This window comes from Parasteatoda tepidariorum, chromosome 3 (assembly GCF_982258835.1).
Source record: "Parasteatoda tepidariorum strain Cologne lab strain chromosome 3, Ptep-v5.0, whole genome shotgun sequence".
Lineage (NCBI taxonomy): Eukaryota > Metazoa > Arthropoda > Arachnida > Araneae > Theridiidae > Parasteatoda > Parasteatoda tepidariorum.
In genome coordinates, this window is record NC_141757.1 from 30,311,406 (window position 1) to 30,323,868 (window position 12,463).

Here is a 12,463-nt window from a genome sequence, read left to right on the forward strand (position 1 = left end):
CACATTGGGATATTTACCTTTCAACCAAATAATTTCTTTAATTGGATAACCTCCATAAGGACAACGAATTACTAAGTCTTCTCCTGCAATTGCAGTTAGATTCGGCATTCGTCTGATATAAGCAGGTCCAACCACGTTAACACGGCTTGAATGAAACAGACTTCCGACTTCATTGGTGACGTGACATTGGTATTCGCCGCTATCTTTAAGGTGAATGTCACTAGCATTAAGAAAGCTTAGTATTTGTCCCTGTCCATTGACGTAATCACTGACAATAAAGCGAGGTCTATCCTCAATCAACTTGCTCTCAAAGTACCATCTCACCTGGGGGGTTGGATTACCAGTTGCAATGCATTGAAGAGATATTTCATCGCCTGGATGTACGATGTTTTCTGGAAATGCTGAAACCAATACTGGAGCAATATCTAAATTTCAGAAACAAAATTGCATTGGAATATTGCTTTATATTTTTTAGATTTTACAAAGAATGTATTATACTAAACATTAGAGATAGTTTTTAACTTTAACAAAACTCGAATGAAACATTTCCTATTTAATTAATTAAAATAAATGTGAGAAAAATTTATTTTTTTTGGTTAAAGAATATTAATAAAAGCACAGCTGTATTAGAAAAATTGCTTAAATTATTCTAATTCTCTAAAAATTGCTTAAATAGAATCAGCCAGAAATATGGCCAGAAATATGCAGGTCAAAACCAATATACAAATGAGCCAGTCATAGCCGAATTAGAATCTCTAATTAATGAGATGTATCGTATTTTTTTTTTTTATAATCCGATTTTTTTAACTTTTTTAATGTAGTAGTGTTTGTTTATAAGTAAAAGATAAATATAGCATAAACTAAAACTTAAACAAAACGCATAACGTTTTGGTAAGTATTATTTTAAACATACAAATCTCTTTCAGCGCAAATTGTTCAATTTATTCCTTAGGAACAGATTCGTAAAGACAATTTTTATTTGTATAACAGGTTCTTAAGAGTAAATCATTTAAACATGTACCTATAATTTTGAGTTCTGCAGTGCTTTGCGCGTTATCTGAATCACTGAATGCAAAACACTGATACATCCCTTTATCTTCTCTCCTGACAGATCTGATATGCAAAACGTCACGTGACAGAAGATGAACTCTTTCCGTTGTCTTAAGGGTGTGTTGATTCTTTCTCCACACAACAGAATGTACCGGAAAACCACTAATATTGCAGCTAAATGTAGCTTCCTGACCAATATTCAGTGCCTGATGAGCTGGACTTAGCTGCACAACTAAAGGAGCTAGAAAAAAGTTATATTTGCAGTTTTTAATTTCATTGTGTTTTAAATAATTCATATATTATTTGTTCAATTATGAATGTATTGTATTAACAGTATATTTAACAATCAAAATCATTTCTTGTACATTCTGTGACTATTTTTTATATCACTGAGCTCACCACACAAACACTCATAATGCAGCTAATTGTAGCTTTCTATTCCTTATTCTGGTTTTAGCTGCTCAACCAATGGAGCTAAAGGAAACCTGCATTTAAATTTTAAACATGAAATGATTATCTATTTACTGACATATCTTATATTTATGTACTGTCTATTAAGCTGCTGTACATTTAATTAGGATTTCTGGTTCATTGCGAGTATTTATATTACTGAATACACCAAAGAACCATTTGTAATGCAGCTAAATGTAGCTTTTGTGCTAATGTAGTTATACTTGATTTTACGTGATTTTTGTTAGCTAAATGTAGTTATACGTGATTTTAAATTCGTAATTTCTATTATCGCTCAGCTGCATCCATTATCGCTTTCCATTCATTATCGCTATTATCGCTTTCCATTGCATCCATTGACAGACCAGCAAAGACTTGTATCCATAAGATTCAAAAAATTAGTCGTGTTACAGCAGTGTTACTATTTTTTTTCTAATGTTGAAAGTAGTTGGCACAAATCGCTGCAAGCTAATGTTTATTTATTTTTTTTTGTATTGCCCAACTCACAACACTACTTTTTTTTACACTACACTACAAACTATGAAAAAAAGTAGCAACTACAGTAGCTGTACTACTTTAAATGTCTAATCATCATTCTGCGTAAAATAGTAGGAATATTTCTAGTTACATCCTACTTACCAGAAACTTTTAAAGTAGTTTCTATTCGTCGCTCTCCAATAGTGTTTCTGACTATGCACTGATACTTCCCGCAATCCGAGTTGGCAGCTTTTTCTATATGAAGAGTTCCTTGATTAATACGGATTCGTCCATCCTCCTTAATTGGTTTCAATATACCATTAAGATCTTTCATCCATCTAATAAAATAAGAAAAAAATTAATGTCTTTATTGTTAAGTATTTATAAGAAATCATCTGTAAGGAACTCAGCAGTCAGTTATAAGTTGAAAATATAGTAGTGTCCCGAATGATTATGTCTTTATTTTGTAGGTTAAAAAACCATGAACAAGGTAGTTTTTAATCACTAAAAAAATTCAATACTTCATGGACAAAGTAGAAGAATTCATCATCAGAAAATAGTTGATTAATTTTATGATGACCCTTTGCGTGGGTTTTTATTTATTTATTATCTTAGAAGAAAAACAATGCTTAGTGCGCAAAATAAAACTGAATAACTTTTGATCTAATGATCAGATCTTCACGTTCTAGGTTTCAATGTTAAGGGTTCAAAGGAGTGACCTCAGACACATATGAAGAATGACCTTCTTCATATGTGAAAGAATCCTGTTTAACAGTGTGATTTTTCTTAGACACTTCATTCGGTTTCCGGCCTAGGCAGTTTCAGTCAGTTTAAACCATCTAGTTCTATTCCATTCTATATTTCCCCATCTATTAACTTTTTATTGAAACCAAATATTTTGAATCAGAATAATATCATATATTTTTAATTAAAGCTTATTAGAACGCGAGACTGAATATTTCATAATACTTGGTATTTTATTTTTCGTGGATCGAGAAAATAAAATGCTGAATAAACGGAATTTTGCTGAAATCTTTTTCCAGTTGCCGAAAATAAGCCCGATTTGGCATGTATCCCAAGTTAGGCTTTTCGAGTTGAGTCCGTCCTATTTCTATTTCCTTCCTTTTAGACTAGTCCTATAGACTAGTTGTTGGCAGATTAGCGAAATATTTCTTGTTTTGATATGAAGAATTAATAATATAAGCGTTTTTTAAAAAGTTATCTTTGATTTAATAAGCATTCAATAAGCGAAAAAATTTTAAAATAAATAGAAAAGGAAAAAAAAGTTAAAAGTAAAAGTAAATTAGCTAAAATTATCATTTTTTTGTGTATGCAACCCATTAATTTGTTTCCTTGATTTGTGTTTTTTTTCATGCAAATTCCCAACATTATTAAACAGTTTATTCAGCTTTTTAAGTCCATTTAAAGAAAAATAAATGTATTGCGTTTCCTGGATTTGTCATAATTATATTGATAAATTGGGTAACATTTGCATGTACATTTGCATTTGGCAGTTTAAGTTTGCCTAAAAATAAATCGAAGAATAGATATACAGATTTATTCTTTTATTTTAAGTAATTGAAACTTGAAAAGCTAGCCATAAAATATGAATAATTTATTAGAAAACATAAATAAAAAAAATTCACATTATATAAATGCGTAAACGTACGAAAATTTTTATAATAAAAATAACTAAAATATAATACATATTTGTCAAATACTTTAAAAAAAGGTTATCAGATAATGTTTTTGTACTGTTAATGGTTTGTATCGTTAATGTTCTTCTATTGTTTTGCAGAACTATGGTAATTATATACTGAAAAAAAAACTTATTCAATTCTGAATTGCGCCTGTTCAAAATGTCTCAAAATAAAACACCTTAATATTATTTTGAGGAGAAAAATACAGCATATTGAAAAAATATTTTATTAAATGCTAAAATATTCCTGTGAAAATGTAGTTTTGAAACATTTGTGAAGCTATCATTCGCTTATAAAAATGGGACCTTTTTCGACATTAAGAGAATGATATTTTTATCGATAATCAAATCTTTTTTTTCCTAGCTGGGGTTTTATTGTAATTGCAGCGATAAATTTTGGAATAAACACATGCTAGATGAGATATATTACTCCCAAAAGTATAATTCAACAAAAAATGTGACCTTTTTTTGCCAAAAATGTTTTTAGTTAAGCCTTGGAAATAATATTTCTATTTGGATTCATAAATGAATGTAAATGAATGAAAAGAAAAAAATGTTTGATATGTAGTTATGTTGCCCTTCTATTTCTTTCATGTCTGGAAATTTAAAATTATTCTCTCTTTTTGTGATAAAATATATCATATCTAATTTTTAAATTAATCCAAATTACATCATAAATTAATTATAAAATTTCTAATAAATTACTTAAGGGAAAGAAAAATATAATTGAGTGAAGGGTAAAAAGCATATTAGAATGAACGTAAAAATATACTATACATATAAATAAATCCTCCATTTAATTTTGAAAATATTACTAAAATACAGATACTTATTTTTGTGTACAGAATTTATTGAAATATACAATAAAATTCTCCAAGTGGAAGATCAAAACATCCGGCTATAGATAAATTTATACCTCAGCGTTAAGTAAAGTTTCTAGAAGACCACTAACTTTGCCAACAATAAAAAAAAAATCTTGGCAACAAAGATTAATGACTTAGAAAAAGTTAGTGCTTTTAACACAAATGTGGGCTGCCATAAAAAATACACTCACATAACTAAATAAAAAAAATAAAACAAAGAGTATAAATCAGATGACAGAGAAGTAAACAAAAAGAAATAAATATGCTAGTTAGTAGTTTATTTTTCGAGCAGACTTTGCATCACTAAGAATAAAACATTCTGTAGATAAAAATGGGCTTTAAAAATAAACTATTATGAGTTACGCGGCACGCATGATGAAAATTCATCGCCTTATTTTCGCATGTGTATTTTTATGAAGAGAAGATGAAAAACAAATTAATAGCTTTATTTTGTATCCTGTACTTTAAGAATGCCCAAAGTGATTTACTGTTAGAACTCCAGTTTCGTCATTTTAATGGATTACTACTCTTCTGGATGATATGCTATGAAAAAGCAAACATAATATTTCGCATGACTGAAAAATTTTAAGGCTTTGAAGCATCTTTGACATAAGGTATCTGTGTTAATATATAGATGAATTTATGGTGCCTAAGAGTATTGTAAATATTGCCATTTTTCGCAAGTTGTTTACTTTGTTTTCAACATCAAAGTTAGTAAAAATTTAAATCTAAATACCGACACAACGGGCCTAGTTTCATTTAAAAAAAAACAAGTACGTTTCATGAAAATTTATGTAGAATACTAGATAAATACTAAGACAAAAGAGCCTTTTCTAAAAATTTCACTTTGTATTTGGAACTTTGTAATACAATTAACAACTTCTCGTTTCTGGTTCATTAGATTTTTAAAAGAGATTCACTAATGTATATTTTTTTCTTTATTTTTTTGACAATTCAAAAAATATTCAACAAGGACGTTGCTTAAGGAGCTTCTCATCGAATAAAAATTTCGGCAATTAAAAAAAGAACAATAACTTTTTTTTAAAAAAGAAGTAACGTGTTTTATGGAAATTCTACCTCATGAAGAGATAGCTGATTTTCAACGAACGTGTCCACAACAAAAACTCAACTCAAATAAAAACATTTTAAATTCTAATAGAGCACGTCACTTTGCATTGGTTTACAGCAAAGATGTATAGAATTTTGACATAGATATAAATTAAAACTGCTCATCCAAAAATATTTTAATGAATTTCGAAGAGGAACGCTTGATATGATGTCGAAAATAATGGTATGTATCTTTTGTGTTTGATTTAATACGGGAGAATAGAGCTATATTGTGAGACCATTTGTCAATTGGTGTGGAAATTCATAGTTGAGTTGAAGACAAGGGTATTAAGTTTTTGAAATTGCTAAAATGAATTTAATTTGCAGTTGAGTTAATTTAATTTGAAGACATAAGGGTTTATTAATTTGTTTAATTATGTTGCATCAATTTACCTTTTTTAAATACTTTCGATTGTCTTTTATTTCTAAGAGATTTTATCATTTTAATACAATAAAACTTACATATTTCGTAATTTTTATCTTTTAAGTAAACAGTATAAACATAATAAGAATAAAATATATTTATTTTTTGCATTCAAAGCCCCAAATTATTTTTTTTAAACAAAAAAGTAATTAAATTATTATTTTAGCATTTTATTGATCTAATATAATTTTGGTTTATTACTATTTCTTGTTGCTGTTTTGGTATTTTTCATAGTACTCAGAATTTTACAATTAAACTAATGGAAAAGTTTTTGAAAAAAATTAGATAATATTTGACAATGTAGCACTTGAAGTCCAAAGACATAAGTTAGAGTTGTAGATCATTTATTTATTAATTTGTATTATATAGAAACTTAAAGCCAGTGACATTGCATGTAAGTTTATTTGATTTCGAAATTCAGTTTTTATTTCAATGAAAATTTATTAAATGTGGGAGTCTAAAAAGAAAAAGCAAAAAATGCATTTAACCCTACAAAGTGTTTATTTTTTAGGTTATAATTGTTACTTCTTAAAAAACGAAGTATTTTCTTAACAATTAAAACAACTAACATGTTTTTAAAAATTGTAAATTTCTTTGATTCATTATTCATAACTCATATACTTAGCTAACAGTATTTTCGTCATCCATTTCGTGAACAATGAGCTAAAATTTATTAATTAGGGTGTTATTGGGAGAAAGAAATGCTACAAAGAAAGATCCCTAATGTTTAAATATCCCATTTTTACCGAAATACTTATTAAACAAAAAATAAAGAACAGATTTCGACAAACCGGTATCCTCACGTTAAAATTAGAGATAAAAATTACATGTTTTTCAAAATATTATCTAAAATTTATCTGTAATCTAAAACAGAAGAAAAAATACTTTTATTAGATTTTCTATTATTGTTTTATCATGTTACACTTGCTTTCAGTAAATAACATTTCATTTCATTAACCAACTTTCTCTTAACATTTAAAGTACATAAACCTAAATGAATCATACGTTATCTACAAGAAAATGGTATAGTAATACTGTTGCAGATACGATATGCCTAATATCCAAAGTAGTAAATATGAAATATGTGTAATCCGAAACAGTAGACACAATATATCTACCATCCAAAATAATAAATACAAAATTTATTATCCAAAATATTAAATATTAAATGTCAATTTCGATTATATATATTAATATTTTTTTAATTCTGCTTTGGTTGTTTCTGTGAATAATGATTTATTTCATCGACTACTTATTACTGAAAATTTAAGATGCGGAAGCATAAATAAATGATAATTCACCAGATGTTGGTATAACAACAATGCAACAGATACAATATAGCTGATATCCAAAATTGTAGATACAAAATATCAGTTATCCAAAATAAAAAAATTAAAAAAATATACGTTTGGTTAGATTCGTTATTATTGTTTTATTTCACTATGGTTGTTTTCTGAGAATAATATTTTATTTTATTGTCCAGCTCTCTTAATGAAAATTTGAACTATGTTAACTTAAATTTATGAGAGCTTACCTGTAAGATGGTGCCGGATTTCCTTCAGCTATGCATGGAAGCTCTGCATTTCCTCCCTCCTCTGTTTTCGCCTGATTCAGATGAAAAGTCACTCGAGGCAAAGTAGAAGTGTGAGGTTCTGGAAATAAATTTAAAAAAAATAAAGTATATTAAAACATATAAACTAGTTTCTCTTGGGAGAAATATTTTATCTTCACGGTTGTACTCAACTTACTAAAATCAAAAATTCAAAGTTTGCACGTAATAATTTATTGAAATTTATTTCTATTATGCAAAGTCAGTTCAATTTATTTAAATTTTTACAGCTATTTTAAAAAAATTTTGACGTTAATCTGATTGCTTTAACAGTTTTTCTAACATCCAATTCCCATTATCGACATTTTAATCTCTTTAAATCCTAATCCTTTTATTAACCGTTAAATTTAAGTCAGAAATATTTTAAGCTGTTTAATAAAATTGGTAATGTAACGAAAGCAAATTATTTGACTTCATTTTATTTGTAGCTGACCAAAACATGCCTAGATTCCAGCTTTCTGTTCTGAACGCTTATAATAGTGTGTCTTTACGGAATAAATCAATAATTATTTTCAGCAGATATTTATTCTATGTCTTTCAGCATCCTATACCATTAACTCGACAAGAGATACTAAATTCACGCAGAGACGACACGTTAATTGACTTTATCTGACATAGCTATTATAATGCCTCCATTGAAACATAATTTGATATTACTCTCAATTTTAAACTCTATTTTTTATTACTAAAAAAACATGGAAATAAAATTAATTGTTTAAATTTTTTAAAGGAATTACAAAGGGGTTTTAAAGAGCCTCTGCTAAAGAAAAGCAAATTATTCTACTTTATTCAAACTGATATTCATATTTTCAATATTTAAACTAGGTCATATTACATTACAATAGGTGCTCTTAAATTATCAACCTTTAAATACATTTTTATTATTTTCCTAAAATTGAAATTTAAATCATATTCTCTTTAAGGTTAACAATTCCATATTTCAGAGAAGGAAGAAAATAAAAGTCGATCTTAAAGCATCTTATTCACTTCAATAGAATTCATTCACAAAATTTAATGAATTAAATTAAAGTCGATAAGAGTAAAATGTTGTTCCAAGAAATCAGAAAATAGTTTATTTAATGATTCTGTCAAATGGCTTTATGAAATGCATTTCTGTCTCATTACTCACCTACAGAGAGAGTTACTATTTATGAAATGCGCATTTTGCCCCAATTTTTCATTATTTTATCAAATAAATCAACTATTTATCAATTTTTAAATATATATTTAAAAAATACTTTAAAAGTCAAGCCAGAATGCATGTTTAATTATAATATTGTTGCGAAAATTCATAATGAGCGATAGATATATGTTATTTATGTAAAGTTAAATTATAATATTCACATAATTTTTATTCTATACTATACTATTTATAAACTAGTATAGATTTTGAAAATTATTGGCTCAGATGATAAATGCTTATTTGAAGTAAAAATTTACGATTGTATTCGCTTTATACATATTAAATAAGGTTTATTTGAGAGTTTATTTTAGTATAAATAATTGAAGGGAGGTATTTGAAAACAATAAAATATTCATGACTAACTTTGTACACTTTTCTATTATCCCATTTCATTTGTGCTTTGAGCATCAAGAAAAAAAATGAGATCCATGCAATGCATAAGCAAAAAAAAAATATGTATATTAATTAATTTGTCAATTAATTTAATTCCGGAAGAAATTTCATTATGATTAAAAAATTAATCAAATTAACTCAAAATGTAAAACAGCAAATTTCGAGTTTGTATTTATAAAAATACACTACATTCACATTTATGGAACCACTTGATACGCAAGATTCTTCTTAAACTGTCGTTAATAAATACTTCACGTTTTTGTTCATGTTATTGGCCCCAAAGTAACGTACCGTAAAGGGTTGACTAGCAAAGATTTTAATGCATAGTGTTTCATATGTTATGTATTACGATTTGATGCTTAAGATTATGAAAATACCATTAGAAGATGAGTTTCCATGTTAGCTGTCGGAGTCGTTTGTTTTCTAAGGGTAAAATTAGATGTTTGAGTGACAAGACTGAAGTGATCAATTTTCGATTCCTGATTCATCCATGCAGTATTTGTTTACCGTGAGTGTCTCATTTGGCCGATGAAGTGAAGGATTTAAAGCTCTCAAGAGAGTCATTTATCGAAGTAATTGTTCTGTTCCCTGGTTTCAGGTCTATCTGGAGCCAAATAAGGGCTACGGGGTATAATAGATAGAGGAACTTAGACTTAGTGGCGCTCATGCGATCCCAATATAGAAAATGATGAGTAAGATTAGTTTTTTAGTATTCTCATGAATAAATATAAAAGTTTTTTTGAAAATTTAAATGAAAACAGTATCATATAAATGTTGTTTAAATAACAAAACACAGAAATTATTTTTAAATATATGCTTAAAAAGTGCGACTTTGTATCTAATAGGAAACAGTTTTAAGAATTTTCTCAGCAGTCCAAGAATTGTTATTTTATGTATTATTTTGATGCAAATTTTACTTCACACTCACTCAAATTCAATAATCTACTGTAAACGCAATTTGCATGGCTCTTAAAAGTGATAAGATAAATAAGTAAAACAACCAACTAAAGCAGAATAATATTAATTAATATATTAAATTGTTAAAACTGTTGCCTGAAGAAGTCGCAACTGAAGAAAAAAGCTCAATATTTATATATTTGTACAAAACAATTATTTACATGACGTTTAGAACTGCTGAATGTTAAAGTACATTATTAGAAAATGGCAAAGTTATTTTAATAGCTTCTGAAAAAAAAGAAAGTTTCAGCTTCGATGTTCATATCTCTATTTTTTAGATTCCATCAACTGATTTTATGCTTCTTTAATGTCATAATTTAAAACACATTCGATTCATAATATTTTAAAAAGAAATTAAAAAAATAAACTATTTAACTATTATATATATAACGCAAACAAAAGTTGATCGCAGAAAAAATTATCAGTTAAGTGCTTTATGAAAGCAATTTTTACAAAAGAGTTAAATAAAGTTTCAATAAGCAAAGAAGTTCGTAATATATGATGGAAAACATTTACGCCTTAAGAAGTTTATGCATAGTTCAGTGACCGTGGAAGTACATGGTTGGCACTCTGTCCATATATATATCAATCTATATATATATATATATCTATATCTATATCTATATCTATCTATATATATATATATATATATATATATATATATATATATATATATATATATATATATATATATATATATATATATATATATAAGTTTGCTATGCTATATTTATTAAATTATCAATTACATTTAAGTAAAGGTAATTTATTTTTATTATTACTGAATTTATTTAAAAATGTATCAAAAACTAAAACTATACCAAATGATATCAGAGTTTTTAAGTGCCTCAAAAATAGGGAATTTCACAAAAGCAATTTTTAAGTTTTGCTATTTTTTTTTAAATTCATTTTAATTAAATGGAATATCATGCATCATATAGAAAACAAAATGAATCGAATGTAGTTATGCAATATAATGCTGAAAACTGAAATATGAAAATGAATGGTCATATAGGAAACAAAAATATTATTTAAAACTTTAAAATAGTCTGAAGTTTGGCTACAATTTTTTTAACTGCTCTTCTTTTGTGTTCTTAGAATGATTTGTTTTACTTTTGTAACATAAATTATTATGATATTCCCCAAAAAATCTTGATTTCCGCGAGGCATTTTAATTTCAACTCATTACAAGCTACGGCATTTTCCTAGGAAATAAACATAATTAAAAAAATACCGCTGTGAAAAAAATATATACGAAAGGTTTTACCGCTTTCATTAAGTTTTTTCATCATTTCAACTTCTTTAATCATGCAATCAATTTCAAGAATACTCAAAGTAATTTTGAGATCGATGAACTCTGTTAAGCTGTATCATTACTTTCTTATCTGATTTCTGAATCATTCCTTTCTTATCTTAATCCTTGAAACTTTTCAATATTAAAGTTTCAAAGCTAACTAAATAATTTAATTACGAACATAATTAAATTTCATTTATTGCCTTGCATAACAGTTTGGAAAATGTAATGAATGATAAATCTGAAATGTACTAAAAATCTATTTATAAGTATCCTCATTTATTTCAAATAAATGTGAATTTTTTGCTCGAAATTTAAAAATGATTTGCCTGAACATTCTTTAAACTATCTCAAATTTGTCTGTGGATTTTTTAAACCCTGAATTAAAGGATACAAATACCAAGGGGGAAGAATAATCAATTTTTTAATTATGAAAATAAAAGTTTTTGTGTGTGCCAAGTACAGTGTTTTACTTAATTCTTATTGTTATATATTATTATACGCCTGACCTTCCTCTCTAGACATATGAAGTAATATTCTCAGTGTTTTTTACACATATTGCATGATAGTTTGTAATGTATCATAAGTAGGAAAACGAAACAATAGTAATCAATATTTTATTTAAAATCAAATTGTTATTAATTTCCTTCAGTTCAAACAAATATGATCTTCCTTTTGCTCAAAATTTACGAATGATTCAGTTAAAAATTATTAAAAAAATCACAAATATTTCATCAAGACAAGTAATGCGTTTTGTTTTCTTACGTATTTCGAAATCTAATAAAACCAAATTTATGTCAACTGCATTAATAATTTGGCTGAAATGAAGAATTTACTTATTTACAAATGTTCTTACTTTAAGTTGCATACGTACAAAATTGGTTTACTTTTTGCACTTAAAAACTTTTAATTTTTAAAATAAAAATCCTTAGCTAGTTTATAGAAACAATGGCTTTC

At 26.8% G+C, this 12,463-nt stretch overlaps 1 protein-coding gene across 1 annotated transcript in view; it reads right to left on the reverse strand.

The window, feature by feature from the left end:
• Positions 1-12,463, reverse strand: part of LOC107443826 (cell adhesion molecule Dscam1) — a 77,577-nt gene that overhangs the window by 32,046 nt on the left and 33,068 nt on the right. Inside the window, exons 5-8 of the mRNA XM_016057829.4 lie at positions 7,605-7,722; positions 2,140-2,315; positions 1,022-1,291; positions 18-425 (exon numbers count right to left, since the gene is read on the reverse strand). Of these exons, the coding sequence (XP_015913315.3) occupies positions 18-425; positions 1,022-1,291; positions 2,140-2,315; positions 7,605-7,722 (972 nt within the window). The remainder of the gene's footprint in view (positions 1-17; positions 426-1,021; positions 1,292-2,139; positions 2,316-7,604; positions 7,723-12,463) is intronic.